Genomic DNA, 17,271 nt, shown 5'->3' on the forward strand with positions numbered 1-17,271 from the left:
AATGGGGACATGGGAGACAGAGGCGGGATGGGATGGGGACATGAATGAGCAGGAGGTGTCACGTGCCCCAGAGTCCCCTGCATGCGGATCCGCCATGTAAATCTGGGCAGGAGGTGTGAGGTGCAGGCTCAGAGGCAAAGCTGCCTATCCTCGTCCTTCTTAGAGGGGCAGGGAAAGGGAGGGGCAGGACGAACCTCCACGAGACAACACGGGTCCTTTCCAAGACAACTCTCACGCCTTCTCCTACACCTCCTGCCCCGCCCCCAGCACGCTGGCTCCAGCCCAAAGAAGAATGTGGGGCCTCTTCCCCACGCTCACCACATCCTAACTCCTACCACGGCGCTCTGGGTGCCCACCTTAATAATTCTCGATCTGAGTTTCTTCACTACTCTGGCCAAGACTCTGTGCTTACCTACCAGGGAAATCTTTCTCGGGGACATACGTCATGCCATTTCCCCCACAGAGCACTCACGGCCTTGGGGGTCAGGCAGCTCACCTGCCGGCATCGCCAGCCCTGCCTTGATGGGCTGTGGACAATGCCCCTTGTGGCATGAAAGGAAACTGAGTCTCAGGGATGCTTGCATCACTGTGACGAGGATTAAGGTAATACTCAGGGCACATGTGGTGATGCCACTAACAGCCACTAATTTAGTAGCATTGCTGAGATTTTCTCCGTGTTAGTCTCTGTTCCAAAGGCTTTATGGCTACAGACATTCCTTATTTAATAGCTGAGTTTTTGGTCCTGCAACTAGGTCATTAAATGAATTTTCATTAAATGAGGAATTGCATCTAGTATGTACATTGCAATATTTAGAACAAAGACACAGTCAAAGGAAACTCCAGCCTGGTGACTTTGCTTGTATTTGCATAACTCTTACATGCAATGCTGTCATATAAAACAGAACACAAAACTCCAGTACCTTACGCCACAGTACCACCAGCAAAACTTAGAGTACTGTATGAACAGGTGTAGTGTACAACCAAAGACAGCAAGGCTCTATAAACAAGGCAGACAGAACTGTACAAAAATAGGGAGGGTCCAAGTCCAAGTAGCGGGTCCCAAGTCCAAACAGGATGCCTCAGGGCTAATTCTAAATGGTCATTAAATAGGTCGCTAAACAAGGAATTATCTGTATTCAGCCAGGCAATCCCCACAACCATCTTTTGAGATCAATATTATCATTATCCCCATTTCACAGATAAGAAGCCCACACAATGAAATAACTCACTCTCGCCACCCCCTTGGGATGGAATACAGGTTTTCAAATCTGAGTTCTCCTCTCCCCCTCTCCTGCCCCAATCTACAATTTCTACCAATGTTCCCCACTGTCTAATCCATCAAAACGCCATTCCCAGGTGAGGAATAACACCCTTGCCACCTCTGGGTCCTTAGGGACTCCTGGGGACAATCCTAAGCTCAGAGCTCCGTATAGGAAGCCGTCATAGAATTATTAGCTACCACCGCGGTCGCTGCATACCTCACAGTACGACCTCTCCTCATTTTTAGAACCTTCGTGACAGAAGCTACACACTTTCTTTTTTTTAACCACAGTAAAAATAACATCATTTCTGTTCACAAACGACCTTGCTGCACAGCCTGGGGCTTCTGGCTCTGGGAGTGGTGAGCCTGCCCATGCACCACTGGGCTGTCAGCCACGCAGCAGCGCCCAGAGGGCACAGCTGTGCGTGCAGTTGCCGCGGGCTCTATCTTGCTTTGAATTGCTGCTCCCAGCTGCCTCTCAAGCTGCCATAACCCAGACTGGAGATGTTTTCAGAGGCCCCAGAGACTGTGAATGAGATGTATTCATCCTCCACGATTCCGCCCCATCACGCAGACAGGTGGAAACAATCTTGGAGATGCCTCCAGGAGAGAGGGAGCCGAATGGCTTACACTACACAGGTTTGGCTGGAGGTTAGAAGCTCCCCTGCAGCCCCTGCCCTGGGTCTCTAGGTGTTTCCTGACCACACCACCTAGCTGCTCAATCCTAAACTCTCCCAGCGGGGCAGCAGCATCCCCTGACTTCTCTGTTACCCAGCACAGCCCTGCAGAAGCTGACTGCCATGCCCCACCACCAGAGGGCGGTATCTCATACACAGCAGACCACCTGCTCAGCAATGCCCCTACACACCTACCTACCAGCCTTGCGCTCACCGAAATCCACCTGCAAGATAAGGTATGAATTTCCCACGAGTGAGTCCAAAGGGCCACATATCAGGGTCTGAACACATCCCCGAGCCTCAGGTCTGCACAGCTGTGCCTGGAGTGTGTGTGTGGATCAGGCCAACTGAAACCCCATTGCAATGGATTTCTCTGCAGAGACGAAGCCACCATTCCCGCAAGCAGGAACTACTATCATCCAGACCCAGGGATAAGGCTCGGTACAGGGCGTTCCAGTACTAGCCATCCACCGAGACTCAGGGCTTCTCTACGCTCACGAGAGTCCAAGACAGGAACCAGCCCCTCACGTGAGCCTGGTCTGGTGATTATCTGCACAATACTCAGATTATCTCCTACTGCTCTGGCCGAGAGCTGCACGCAGCCCTGGACACCCAGTAACACAGCCCCACAGTAATCATAACCCTTTCACATGGCTAGGATTTTTAGGGTGATCTTTGAGGACTTAATTGCAGGTGCTGGAGCAGAGACCACAAAGCTAACCAAGAGAGGCTGGGCAGAGGAAGGAGTCACACAGGGCTAAGCCCATCTCCTGTGCCCAGCACACGCGGCCAGGTGTATTGGAAGCCACAGGTACCAGTTTAACGTGCCCCGCCACACATGCGGAGAGGCTGGACAACTTAACCAAAAACACAGCCATGACTGAGAATAGTATTTCGACTGACCTACAGGTGTGTGTGCCGGCGAAGACAGCCCTTTATTGTTATTAGATGGATGTGTAACTTTGCTTATTTAATTGTTAAACTTCAGATTGCTGTGTTATTTGGTTAAAAAAAAAAAAAAGCTAAGTTAAAAGACCAAAAACCAAATTGCTGGGAGCTATATAGATGAACTATGTTGTATTATACATTCAGCTCAAGACAGTCAATCTTCATGCCAGGAAGCCGAGAGAGGGACCCTCATGCCAATGTGTGTGACCCTCCACGCACACACACGAGGTTGCTACATGGCTGCATCTTCCAAGTCTCTTGTACACACACCCTGGTCTTCACCCAGACGTGGAACCCAGCCCAAGCTCTTTGCCTGAACTATCTGCTCTGTCCTTCAATCGGGCCTCTCCTTGCAACTCTAGCTGACCCTGTCTTCTTTTGTTGGGCAGTGTTAGTCACACAGCCTTGGCTGGTGTAGGGCACACCTTGCCCCAGGCTCTGACATACGCTGCTCTGCCCACCTCCAGCACACACAAGTGCCACCTGCAGAGGGCTCCACCCACAGGAGCATAACCGCCATGTGCCAAGGGACTTTCCAGGTGTGGATGCTGTCCCCCGGGCAGCTGACTTAGCTCAGATGTCCGTAACTGCCCTCACCACCCCGCCCAGGACGGCACAGGGAGGAGACCAGTGCCACCATCCCTGTGCCATCCTGGCCACTCACCTCATTCAGCTTGACCCAGTTGAAAGACTTCAGCGGGTGGGAAGGCTGCGGGATCCGCTTTTTCCTGAGTGGGACGTTGCTGCTGGGGAAGGGATCCTGAGGCGGGGGCGGGCTGAGGCCGAAGCAAGGCGGGGCGCCCGGGGGAGTGGGGGGCCCACCGGGCGGAAGGGGCGGCGGGGGCGGCGGGGAGCAGCAGCCGGAGAAGGGGAGAGGGGGTGGGGGCGGAGGCAGGTCATCGGTTGTCAGGGTCACAGAAGAGGACGAGGGAAGCGGGCCTCCAGGGGGAGGCGGGGCAGATACAGGGCCTGTCTGCCAGGAGACACAAAATCAGAAAGACGGGCCATCAGCGTGAACCCCAACAGCTCGCCCCCGCCTCATTCCTGTTTTCTTCTTCTCCACCATCTACACAAGAGCCCTGATTATCCGCCACCTCCCACTCCATCCTTCTCTCCACACGGTGAGATGCCAAGCCACAGGCAGACACACACAGATGCACACAGACATCCGACAGTCCGAGTCGCTGTCATCCCTGGACCCCACGATGGGGACACACAGTCGGACAGGCCACCCCCTCCCCACCCCATTCTGCAGCCCAGGGCTCTGCTGAGCTACATAAAGCAGTGGCCGGGTGGGGTCCACATACTGAAAGTTCACTGAGTTGTGCCACCAGCTCTGCCACTTGTCCCCGAGCCTGGCGCAGCTCCTGGGACTCTCGGGCCAGCTTGTCCTTCATCTTGTTCAGGGTCCGCATCATCTCTTCCTTCTCCAGAGTCTTCATCTCGCACTCCCGCTCCTTCCTCTCCAACCGGCTCACGAGCTCCAGGTGCTCTGGGAGGGCAGAAGGTGACCTGGGTCCCTACTCGGGGGCAGGCGTGGGGTGCACACGTGTTGGGGGGGCTGCTCACCTTTCCGGGATTTCTCTGCCTGCTCTCTCCACTGTTTGACCTCATTCTCATTGACGAGCCTGGGGACAGAAGATGGGAAGGTCAATGTGGCTGTCAGCTGGCCATTGGGTGGACACTTTTGGAAGACAGCTCCATGCTGGGGTTGGACCGTGGTCTCCAATCTGTGCGGTCGTGCCCAGAAGAGTCGCATTTGGACAGCTCAGATGTCTCTCCAGGTCTCACTCCTGCCCAGCTCTTATTATGTGTCCCCTTGAACCATGAGAGCAGAAGGGACCCTGGGCCACCTTGATCTAAGCCCTTTGTGCTACAGTTGAAGCTACTGAGGCTCGGGGACCAGAAGGGGCTGAGACCCCATTAATGGCAGCACAAGGACTGAATCCCAAGTTTCCCTAAGTTGTACAAACTCTTATGCCCCTTTGTGAAAACAGATCTATGCATCTGGGAGAGAGAAATACCAGCCTCACCAGAGCCTGGGCTTCCAGAGACCAGTGGATAAGATCCAGAGAAACTGCAGAGACCCACCGACCCAGAGGGAGGGGCTGAGGGGAGGCGAACTGTTGGAAAGTGTCAGACTCCTGTAAGAAGTTAAACCTCTGACCCACACCAGGGTGTCCCAAGGGGAAAATCTCAAGGTGAGATTCCGCAGGACCATTTCTTTTGTAAATGTGATGGTTTAGATCCGTGACTTTTAACCTCAACCAAATCAAGGGTATAAAGAGGGGACAGGAGATGGAGACAGGGGAGGACTCAGTGCTGAAGTTTCTTTGGAGGGAGCCCCAGCCCTGGAGGGAGCCACATCCTTCAACCCCGTGCAAGCAAGGGCTTTCTTTGGTCCTTCCTGGAGTTTTAACCCAGGTTCCCTGGCTCTGGGAAGAAGGAAGGTTAGATTATGGTCCCACTCAGGGCCTGGAACATCCAGAGGGTGAGGAAGGACAGGTGAGGACAGCACTGCTGTGTGGGATTGGCCACACTCCTGGTTTGAAAGCACGAGTGGGCCTGCGAGAGTTGCCCACAGATATGATGCCAACATCATGGCGGAAATGGGGTGGACCAATTGGGAGTCCGTCCCAGGGACATCAACATGTGGTGGGTGTGTAAAGGTCTACCAGGGAGCCAGGGCCTGGCAGGAGGGCAGGCAGCGGCCAGCCAGCTCCATGAGTAGCACCCGTGAGCTGGCACCCAGCATAGAACTTGTAAAGATCCCAGGAGCACAGCCATGTGTACCCACATGGGGCACCCAGAGAGCAGAAACCCTGACAGTAATTCAGACCTCGTCCTCCACCCTTCCTGGCCCAGGATACCTCTGAAAGAGGCCCAAACCTGGTGGGTCAGTAGAAAGGAAGCTGGGAGGCAGATGGGGCAGGAAGAAACTAGAGCAGAGAAACAAAGCCAATCCGAGCACACACTGTACATGAGTGTCCTTCCGGTTCGAGCCTGCTGGCCCCGGCCAGTGGAGGAGAGAGGTGAGGCCTTGAACGCTGACCCACACCTGCTCCCTGCCCTCCTGGTCACAGCAGCTTCACGTCATCAGGGAAATTCTTGCCATCGAGGAACAAAATCTGCATCGGACCTGAGAGCTGTCAGTCTCTGCTGGCTGAAAAAGTTTCTCTTCACATAGTATAGTTTGTAGACAATAAAACTGAGTGGTCTTGTGGTTACTACACTAATTGCACTGTATGAAAGTGTGTAAATCCCTTCAGCCCCCAGGCAGTGGGCAGAGCTGAGAATATGCCCTGTATACTTACCTGTCCTTACTGTGTGAGCCTCTCTGGCCACCTGTCACGTTGCTACTCAAATTTAAATGAAATGTAATTCCCAATTCAGTTCCTCGGTCCCACTAAGAACATGCCACATTTGGCTACCACACTGCACAGCGTCCAAAGGGGGCATTTCCATGCTTAAGAGTTGCACCGCAGGCCAGTGCTGCTCGAGACCCTTTGGGGACTTCCGGGCGAGAGCACTGAGGTGTCCCCATGGAGACCCAGAGTGGCGGGTGGATGCAAACGGGCAGAGGGCAGTCCGAGGCCGGCCACTACTCACATGTTGACGATGTTCTTCACGTTGAAGTTCTCCAGCGGGGCCAGGTCGGGGTCCACACCCCGCTCGTCCTGGAGGACGATCTGCTGGATGATTCGATCCAGGAGCTGCCACTGCTGGAAGTAGCCACCATTCCGCTTGTCTGAGGGACAACAGGTGTCATAGCTGGACTGAGCTTGGGAGCCCCAGAAGCCCTGCCCCGGCGCGACGTCCAGGCTTGGTGGGCGGGACTCCATGCCCTTCCCCTTGGGTAGGAAGCTCCCAGTCTGATGGAAGAGGCGATGCACCTCCTAATAACGAGGCTCAAAAATCCAGCCAACTCCTCATCACCCGCAGCCGACCTTCTCTGAATGCGTCAGCCCTTCTAACGGTATTTGTTTACTCCACCAGCGCCTCCTGGCTGCCTTTCTTCCCTGTGGGGACCCTGGACATAGTATGTTCTGGAAATGCAAACTGATTTTTCCCATTATCTATAAAATGCACCTGTTCTAAAATACTACACGTCTAATAATGAAGTCTTCGGGGAAATTCCTTAAGGAAGATTTCAGGATTATCGATGTTACTGCTCCACAGAAAAGATGAATGGGGACTGATTACAGATGCTCACTGAGAGGACAGCAAAATGAGTTAAAGCCGTGGTTAACAGAAACCCAGAAACCAAGATTTCTTGAGGGAGGTGACTTTGTGCTGGGTAGACAAAGGCGTTGTGTGCTGTGCCTTGTCCTCTGTAACCACAGCCTGGCTCCCCTTCTTCCTCCTCCCCCCTCCCTAACCCTCTCCCCTCCCTCTGCCTGGCACAGAAATAGCTGGGAGCAAAAAAAGTGAGGTCCCCCAGCTCCCCCCAGGTCCCCCACAGAGACTCCTGGACTGAATTTTGCAGAATGACAGCTCCCCGGTCCAGCTTGTACTGTATTTCTGCCCATGGTGCCATCAACACAGGCACTGCTAAGTGGCAGAGCTGTCTAGGTTCTTGCAACCAGGTAAACACGGCAAGCTCGCAGAGATGGAACGTGTGGCACCCAAAGCCCAAGAAACAGGAAATTCCTTCTGTAGCTAAAGAACTCATTCAGCCTGCAGGACGGAGCTGGGAATGTATACTGTTCTGTCACTGTGAGGTGCACAGATGACCTTTACGTAATGCGTCCCTCGGGTGTCGATAATGTAAGCCTCACCTTGGGGTTCTGGGGCCCCAGTGATAAAAAGTGATGAGCAGCAGGTGTGGAGAACAGGAGGGAGAAGACCCTTCCCTGTCCACTGAGCCCCACAGGTGGCACACAGTGAACGGAAGCTACTGTCACCACCACCACCACCACCATTTTGGGCAGCTGGATGAGGCTGACTGTTTGGAAGGACCACATGAATTTTCAAAATGTTCTGTTTTGTGGGGCACTAACGTACTAAACGCTGCAGTGACGGCTGCCTTCCAATTGCATTCTGGGTAGTTATTAGCAAGTACGTGTTATGGATTCAAGCACTGTGCTCACCTACATATGAAGAGCTTAACCTCCTGCTCCCAGGAGGCTACTAGTGTTTGCAGAGACACAGATGCATGAATGTTAGGGCGAGGATCTGCAAGGACTAGATGCAAGAGTTGATAAAACGTATCTCACACACACACACACACACAGCAAGCTCGCTGCATATCCGGGCTCCTTCCTTAACTGTGAAACCTCTTTTTGGAATTAACAAAGGGACTTTCTGGAAAGCTGATGCAGGTGACAGTGGGTGTCCTGACCCCAAAAGGGAGAGGTTGAGTCACTGGGCCTGGGCTCCTGAAGACAATGCAGAGCAAGGCAGGGCAGACTCCCCAGCCCAGAGAGGTCCCCCAAGCTTCGTCTCCGCCTGCCCTGAGCCGGGCTCAGTGCTCGAGCGAGGGCAGCAGGGAGGCGGGGTACTCACAGGGCATCTGCAGACAGTGGTGCAGGACAGACAGCAGGCAGGGGTAGGCCTCCGTGTGCCTCAGCTTCTTGTGGATCAGCTCAAACATCTGGGAGGCGCTCTTGGTGTCAATGTGGACCTGAAGGAGAAGGGCCTCGGTGAGTGGGTGGGTGGGGGGGTGGGGGGAGAAAACTGCATCTCTGTCACCAAGCCCCTCTCCTGGGAGAGCTTCTCCTCCCCTGCCTCTGGGCCAGGCTTCAAAGGGGAAAGATGGAGAAGAGGAGAGGGGAGGGGAAAGGAGAGGAGAGGAGAGGAGCGGTGGGGAGGGAGGGGTGGAACATAAACTAGGCTTTCTATTTTGGGTACTTTTGGCACCTCGGGTCAAACAACTCTGCTTGCAGGGGTCACCTTTGCACTGTAAGATGTTTGCCAACATCTGTGGCCTCCACCTACAGAGGCACCCTGCCCTTTGCTCCTGCCCCACCCCCAAGTGTGTATCCAAAATGTCCCCAGCTTTGGTAGATGTCCCCTCATAGGGGCAGTGAAAGCACCTGTGGCTGAGAACTACTGAGTCCATCTAAGGGGAAGGACCGGGAGGGCAGATGCTCCAGAGTAGCACACGGCCTTGACACAGGTCCAGAACCCGAGTTCCAGTCCCACATTTGCTCTCAAGTGACAACCAGCGGGCCATGCATCCTCTCTAACCCTACTGCTAAGTCATGGACTGAGGCTTTGGCAAGGGAGCGATGGGGTGGTGCTTGGTTCTGGATGCTCCACCCAAGAGGCGGCTCCTGTCTGGGGAGGATTTCATAACACAGTGTTTAACAGTGGTGGTGGTTTCGGGATTGCTAAGGTAAAAATGAAAATAAAATCTGCTTTGCTGAGTATGATCTGGTTAGGGCTGGAGAGCAGGATGCAGGACATTGACAGAAGGCAGGAAAAGCGGCCCAGGAGAGGCCCAGAGGCAAACCATGTGCAAGAGCTGGCTCTTTTCTCTGTGGGGTTTGGGGCTGAGCCAGCACCGCGCCAGTGCTCCAGAGACAGGACCTAACAATAAGGACCCCGCTGACACTGAACACACCCCCACACCAGACCCGGGGGCAGGACCACAGGGCCACCTGGGACTCCAGGGCCATCACCCCACCCCACAGACTCCTCACCATGTCAAACCTCCGGGCCAGCTCCAGGTCATCCTCATTCCGGACCATCTCAAAGAAGTCTAAATGCCTAGACAGGGTGGAGAGGACAGAGAGAGGTCACTGCCAGAGCCCCCGTGGGTTAGGGTCAAGATCCCTTCCACTCTAGCTAGATCTGAATGCTTCATTCAGGTGAGTCTAAGGCAAAACCAGACAGAAGCCACCCGTCTATAGGCCAGCACCGTCCTCGGCTTTGAAGAGTGTGTGACCCGCCTTCCCCAGCCCTGTCGCCACAGATCTGCACTGCTTGACTCTGACATGATGGCATTTTAGGCTCAGCCCTCCTGGGCTGTGAGAGGTTGGTGTGTGCACTGGGGAATGTTTAACAGCACACATGGTCTATTGGCGCTACATGCCAATAGAATCTGCTCCTCTAAATGTGACAGCCAGGACGTCCCGAGAAATTGCCAAGTGTCTCCCAGGGGATGGAATCACCCATCAAGATTGCTCTCCAACCTCTCTCCTTCCACGTCCTCTCTCTCTCCTCTTCTCTCTCTCTCCCTCTCCCTCCTTCCCTCCCTCTCATTTTCTAGCCACAACAACACACAGACCTGCTCCATCTCAACAGGATCCGTGCTCTGTTCCTTAAAACCCCAGGTAATGGGACATCTTATGCTAATGGGGTGCGAGGAGAGGAGAGGGGCTCGCTGGTGACACACGAAGTTTAATGATGCCCCCATCAGCAAGGGCTTGGCAGCACGCCTTTGGGGTGGGCTATTGCCATGTCAAGCAGATGTCCAGTGGGGGTATTGAACATTCTTATCTCCAGACAACCATGGCACAGTGTCCCCCAGAAATCACTTTGAAAGACAAAGGACACCCCAACATTTTCCAAATGTCCCCAGAGGGCAAAGCCGCTTCAGATAAGTGCTGTGTTCAGCTCTTTATCACCTGGGCCCTGAGACCAGCAGGTCAGCAGAGGACATGCCTGTCCCCACGGAGCTGATTCCATACCTGCACTGGGTGTGGCGTGCAGTCCTCACAGGAAGGAGAAGTTGGGGACCCACCCGGTGGCCGAGATCTTACCTGTCCAGGATGGCGTTCTCATGTTGCCGGAGTTTGTCGATCACAGGCTGGATCCCCAGCATCAGGAACTCATACCGCAGATGGAGCCGGAATTCTAGGTTATCCTGCGGTAAGCAAGGGAGGACCAGACTCCGTGGGGTGGCCTCGGTCCCCAAGAGTGACCCATGGAGCCCCCATCACCACCGCAGCCAGAGTCCCACATCACCTGTAGCAAACGCGCTGAGAGCCGCTTAAAGCCTCACAATGGCAGGTGAGGACAGGAGATGGAAATGGCCTTGACCTTGCTGACCCTCAGAGCAAGCCCACTGTCCACTCCTCTTAGGGCCTCTGCCTCGGTCCTTCTAAGCCCTCACCACAGCTCTCTTGGCTCTGGTCTCCAAGAGCAGCTTTGTGAAGTGCCATGGAGCAGGAGCTTCAATGTCAGGCAAGTCCTGCCTAAGTCCAGTTCTGTCTCAGAATCTGACTTCCGTGGTCTTGGCAAAGCCTCAGTTTCCTTATTCATAAAATGGGCACCCAACTTACCAGTGGGGATGATGGTCACGAAAATTATCCAATGCCGTACAACTACCATCGGCAGTTGGTAGTTGATTAGAGCGGATGTCAGCCAAAAAGAGTTGGCAGGGACCAAAGTGATATCAGCGTCTCAGGGACAGGTTATTCTCCTGGTCAGTTTGTGTGGAGTGCAAAACAAAATGTGTGCTGACAGCATACGGGGAAAGATAGGGGTCACCTTTGTTTTTCTGGTTGACCTTAACTGGGGCACCTGACTGCCTGAAGAGTTTGGGGTGTTTATATTCTGCTCTTTGAGTTCTTCTAACGTTGCTATTTTGATGGTCTAAGAATCCAGTCTTCATCCCATGGAAAAGCCATGCCTTCCTAAGAGACAGTGCTAGAGGTCTGCCACCAACTGACCCAGAAAATGTCCAGATTCGAGTCTCCAGAAAGCTCTAGAAAAAGGTCTAAAACCTTGCCTTCTACCCTGATCAGCCAGGCCTCCCAGGGATCTGCCGTGATTCTGCAACCAGCACCGCTCCTCACAGCCTACATCCACCACCCAGGAAATGCTCGGTTTCAGTTAGAACATGCCGTGCGGCCTCCGGAGGAACCTCAAGAGCCTCCCAGGTCAGGTAAAGCAGACAGGATGTTGTAGGCAAACAAAGTCAGGATGTGTCCTTGCCACAGCTAGGAAGAGCTGCAGACTATAGGTTACATGCAGTTCTGGGCTGGGTGACACACTGTGACCCTCGTGACAGCAGGACCCAAGGGAACGATGCAAAAGGTCCTAAAAATAATTTGAAGATGACAAGATACACTAACCAGATGCTTCGGCTCTTTTCCCTGCCACTTATCCAGGAAGAGCACATGTGCACACACACACGTGCATACACGCACACACACCAGGTCCGTGGACAGCAAGATAAGCAAAGGGGCCTCACCTCTCCAGCGCCAGCATTGAGGACAGCGTTGATAAAGGACATGATGGCTGTTTTCAGGTTCACTTCGTCCCGGTACCGGCCCAAACTTCTGTCCAGCTCGTTCAGCAGAGTCTGGATTGGGAAGGCCGCACAGGGTGAGGTTCAGGACTCTAAAACCCAGCTTCTAGTCCTTCGCCAGTGTCATCCCGACTACCCAGGGGCCCTGTCCTTTGTCCACCTGCATGTGTCTCTCCAGTATTTTGGGCCACACCTCTGGGAGCCACCACCACAGCCTGGCCACACCGCAGACTCAGCCCAGCGCCGGCCAGGGCTATGTTCCTACTGTGGGGCGGTGCTGCTTTCTACCCGCTCCGGCTGGACCCCTGAGCATCCCCTGCCAGCTCCCCATCATCCCTTTTCACCTCTGCAAAGGGTCGGGACCACACGGCATGCAGCAAGCACTCACACATGTTGGATTGTAGAATAAACAAAGCGCCTGCCCTGGTACCTAAACATAGACTTCGGGACCAACTCACATCTACTGAGGGCCTCCGTGGAGGGCCTAAGACACTGTACTGGCTATTTCAGTGGCACTGTTCTAGCAGGTCAGAAAAAGGAAAAGAGGATAGCATGGCTGGAGGTCCCAGGGCTGACCCCCCACTGTCCCAGCACTGGGTCCTGGCCCAGGCTTTGGTCCTAAAACCTTGACCCCAGCGATTACACTCAATTCAACAAGCCTTGACTGAGGCCTTACCAAGAACTGGATGCTGGCTCAGAAATGTAGAGCTGTGAAAATTGAAGCAAACCAACATTCCAGGCTCTGGGGACCCATGTCCAGAGCCCTGTCCATCCATACACCCAGCTCTAAGCCCTGGTGCCTGGTGCGGTGGGCCCGCGGGTCCCAGGCCTCTCTGCCTTCTGTGAGCAGGCGTGCAGCCCCTGTCATGTCCCCTTCTTCCCCCGATGGCCCTCGGCACGCATTGCCTCCGCCCAGCTCTGCTGCAGGTGTGGCAGCCAGGCTCGGACCCCACCTGGAAGCGCGTGCGCTCGGCCGCGTACACCTGGTAGTGCAGCATGGCCTGCAGGACCTTCTTGTGACCTCCGGGCACGAGGCACACGGCACCCAGGATCTCCAGCACGGCCACCTTGGTCTTGCTGTTCTCTGTGCGGAGGCTCTGCGCGATGGTGCTGATGGCCTCGGGCTGCGCCAGCACGTGGGCCCGCCCCTGCGAGTTGTTCATCAGCGCCTTGATGCAGCCGATGAGGGAGGTGTGGATGCGGCTCTCGCAGGTGGCATGGTCCATGCTCCGGAGGAAATTCAGCAGGCAGGTCAGGCCCTCCAGCTCGATGAAGCGGGTCACGAACCTACAGGCCGGAGCCGTTAGCAGAAAAGGTACCCTGTGTTTGAGGTCCACGCTCTGTACATTTTGCAATCGTACAGATCATACTGTGACCTGTGTACCATAAATCCTGCCTGCAGTGGCCACTTCATGCATTTATAAGGTTTATCCAGGGCACTATAAGCTGAGCATACTCACAGAACAAAACCGTGTGTTTCATTTGCATTTTAAATACTGCACATTCATACACCAGTTGAATGTCAACTGCATAGCTAAACCAGGGTGTAGGTAAAGGGATGTTGGGTAAACCCGAAGACCCATCTCAATAAGAATGGGGATTAGGAGAATTATAGTCCGATGGCCATCCAGGGAGGCCATCAGACCCACTGAGGGTCTTGCAAAAACAGCTGTTATCTTGAATGTTAGCAGAAAAAAAAAATAAAACTCATTTAGTTCAGGGGTCTTTAACCTGAAGTCTGGGTCCTATGCAGGGTCTAGGGGTAGGGTTCAGGGGTTCAAAGACGAGGGTAGGAAAAGAAAACCGTATCCTTCTTCCTGATAACCTCCCCCCGAAGTTGAGCATTTCTTTCGGTGATGGATGTAGGCTATAAAGGACAGAGTTATTAGCAGAATCTGTGACTTGATTAGCAGAATCTTGTCACCCAATAGAAACTATCACTATTTTCATGGCAAATTTTCAGTGGGGCAGTGATCTCAAAATACTGTTTACACTCAACGGTTCAAGATGATGGTGGTTATCAGACGCCCTGCCAGCTCTCACTGGAGGCGTAAGAGGCACATTCACTGCGATCTCATGCATTTTTAATATTCAGTAGCGGTACTTTAATTGAATTGGTTCATTGTTTAGCCCCATCTATTTATTTATTTTATTTGGTTAAAGAACATCACTGTTGAGAAGCCACCTTTAAGTTTCTTCTGGGTGCCAGATATCCACAGCAGGGACACACACCCCAAAAAGAAAAAAAGGTTTAGAATCCTTCATCTAGTAGCATAATTAAAGATATGGAGGAAAGATCATAAGTTGAACTTAGGAAACACTACATATAATTAATATATAAATGTATCCATAGGTCTGTTGTCCAAATATGCCTAGAACAATAAACTATGCTTGGGCATGGCTAACAATAGGTCTTTTTTTAATTATGCTTTTCTGTATTTTACAACACTTCCACAATGACTCTGCGTAAGCTTTGAGACTGGAATTTGGGCAAGGGAAATTACAGTGGACTGGAGCAGGGTGAACGTCCCCTCAAGCTCTTTACTTCCTGACTGCCGTAGGCTCTCCTGGGTCCTCTTCCTAGGAGTGACCCCACCCCACCAGAGGACCCATCTCTGACGCTGAACGTCTGGCTCCTGTGGCAGAGACCAGGGCGCAGGGAGCGCTTCCATGACCCGATGCTCCTGGGATAGCCAGTCTCAACCTATCAATCCGATGCCCCTGAACGTGGGTCGGAAAGAGATGCAGTCACCTCAGCATGTCCACTGTGTGCAGCCACTGGACGCAAACTCCACAGCAAACCCAACAGTCAAGAGTACGCACAGTAGCAGGATGTAGAAGAAAGAACCAGGTAATTAGAGAGTGGTACATGTCAAGCACCACGGATTTAATCACAAGTTTATAGAATTTACGTTTTAATCCAAGCTGTGTTGAACAACTGGTTTGCAAAATCGCTGAAGATTTAACAGTGGGCTGTCAGCAGCTGACATGAGCCACTTCCAACAAGCACCAGGCAGAGCCATGGGCATGGAAGTCCTGAGGTGTCTGTTCTCTTTAGAGCCCTCTCCTTGTGGTGTGGAAGGAGGAGATGTCAAGCGCCCTTACCTGGCCTATGGCTGTCCCCTCCCCAGACTGCACACCGCCCTCTACCGGCTGGATGTTTTCAGGCCACGCCCACCCTATTCCTGGCTGACACTTACCCTCCTGCTAGTCTCCTTCTATCCTCCCTCCTGCAACCCAGAGCCTGCCCTGGGCCACTCCTTAGCGAGCTCCTCCTCAGGACCCCAAGTTTACTGGACTTTCCCATGCTGCCCTTTCCTCTTCACTCCACCCACCCCCAGCAGCTCCCCAGTAGCCCAGCAGAGCAGTGGGAGCTGGGGGTGGGGAGACGGAAGGGACTCCGGGGAATCCTGGGAGTACAGCTTGCTGTGGGACCCGCAAGAAAACGCAGTGACTTTGGGAAGTCGGGGGAGGGGGGGGGCGGGCAGCCTATGCCACCTTAGGGTGGAGAGGAAGTCAGGGTAGAAAATGAGCTCTCACCTCATGGGCTGTGTCCGGAGAGCCGTCTTCAAATCTTCCACAACCTGGTTTCTCACCTCTGTCTCCTCCTCATCGAATGCATACAGACTCTGCATCTGTAGGGGTAGTGGAGGAAAGGGGACAAAGGTCATGCTGGGCCACCCATCTCCCTCTGGGTCCTGGTGTGACGCAGGGACCACCCAGGCCTCCGGAAGGGTGAGGTCTCAGAGAATGGTCCCTAAGACAGTGTCAGACTCTGAACAGACCCAGGTTCTGGGGCAGGATTCCAGTGTCCTTATCTGGGAAATGGGGAGAATCTGTTTCCCAAGCTTGTGTGACATCCAGATGGGTCAATAAATGTCTAAAGGATCAGGGTCACTGATGTCCCACGGAGGAGAGGCATGGTTTCATGATCATGAGCATGCCTAGGAAGCCGCTGAGTAGGGCTCAGAGCGGGAGGCAAAGGTAGTTCCTTGGGGGGGCATCACAGCCCCCATGGACTTTGTAGGTAGAGTCAGGACAAGAGAGGAACAGCCACTCACCGCAGCCATGGAGTTGATGCGGTCGATGTAATAGTCAGGCCAGCTGGTCGCCAGTTTGTTGGGGTCCTCCTGCTCCTGGAAGAGGAAGAAAGTTGGTTTGGCCCAAGTGGCAAGGCAGGCCCATGGCCAAGACCCTGAGCTTCATTCAGACAGCAGAGGGGTGCAGTTCCCAGCCTGCCCACAGGGGGCAACCTACGGGGGGAGGCAGGCGCCCCCAGCTTCCATTCCTTCCCAGGTTACTGTGGATAACTCAACAGGATGGGCAGACGCTATTGGGTTCCGTTTTCAGTGGACAAGAGGGACAAATTTTCAAACAGCCTTTTCTCCAGCTGTATTTGTTCTGCTTGTGCTTAGCAAAATATAATTGTAAGGTGGTTGCATCTCACACGTTTGTCCTTGTATCATGCTTGTGTCATGCAAAAGCATTGGTCGGGGAGGCGGTTTGGAAATTTTAAAATTTTGCCTTTCTCTCAGACAGCATAAGAAGGCTAACATAAAGCATTCGGGGCAGTACCAGGCACACGGCATGTCCTTGATAAATACCTAGCAACTACCGAGAGAGACAGAGACAGAGACACAAAGACAGGGTCTCATGCAGACGTGGGCTCTGGTGATGGCCAGGGACTATGATTTAGTCACTGTCATGTCTTCCTGTGCAGCTGGGAAGCAGCCACATTAAACCTCAGCCCCCAAGAGGAAGCTGAGCTCCACCCCTGGCGTGGGCAGGAGTTAAGGGTTCTCAGTGGCTTTGAGTGCTGAGCAAGCCCCAAGTGGCCCCCCACACCAGATTGAGACCTCATCCTGCGTGTCTGTCCCCAAGTCCTGGTCACTCAGGACACCAGCCACACCTTGCTTTCAGCCAATCAGCACCAAGAATCATCTCCCCCACCCCTCCCTGGGGAGCCCCTGGCCCCTCAGCGGGATCTCTGCTGTTCTGTTTTATCAGACCCACACTTTCACCAGAGGGGAAGCTGCCTCGCTCTGGACTTCGCACCTGCACATGGCTTTGTGTGTTAAGATCTTCCTGACCTGACTGAGGGCCCAGCGTTCTGTCTTCTGCCTTGGGGAGGGAATCACATGGCCCCAGGCAACCGTATCAACATACACACACTCTCCTGCCTCCCC

At 53.6% G+C, this 17,271-nt stretch overlaps 1 protein-coding gene across 7 annotated transcripts in view; it reads right to left on the reverse strand.

The window, feature by feature from the left end:
* The window catches only part of Daam2 (dishevelled associated activator of morphogenesis 2), a 103,427-nt gene that overhangs the window by 18,612 nt on the left and 67,544 nt on the right, over positions 1-17,271 (reverse strand). For all 7 annotated transcript variants that reach the window (XM_003473882.5, XM_005005397.4, XM_063238931.1 and 4 more), the window contains exons 4-14: positions 16,147-16,221; positions 15,626-15,720; positions 13,039-13,372; positions 12,029-12,139; positions 10,593-10,696; positions 9,531-9,597; positions 8,392-8,509; positions 6,496-6,634; positions 4,456-4,514; positions 4,194-4,378; positions 3,551-3,859 (exon numbers count right to left, since the gene is read on the reverse strand). In XM_003473882.5, coding sequence (XP_003473930.2) covers positions 3,551-3,859; positions 4,194-4,378; positions 4,456-4,514; positions 6,496-6,634; positions 8,392-8,509; positions 9,531-9,597; positions 10,593-10,696; positions 12,029-12,139; positions 13,039-13,372; positions 15,626-15,720; positions 16,147-16,221 — 1,596 coding nt within the window. The remainder of the gene's footprint in view (positions 1-3,550; positions 3,860-4,193; positions 4,379-4,455; positions 4,515-6,495; positions 6,635-8,391; positions 8,510-9,530; positions 9,598-10,592; positions 10,697-12,028; positions 12,140-13,038; positions 13,373-15,625; positions 15,721-16,146; positions 16,222-17,271) is intronic.

This window comes from Cavia porcellus, unplaced genomic scaffold, assembly GCF_034190915.1.
Source record: "Cavia porcellus strain 051 isolate PalLab524CR breed Dunkin Hartley unplaced genomic scaffold, mCavPor4.1 scaffold_28, whole genome shotgun sequence".
NCBI classification, from domain to species: Eukaryota; Metazoa; Chordata; class Mammalia; order Rodentia; family Caviidae; genus Cavia; species Cavia porcellus.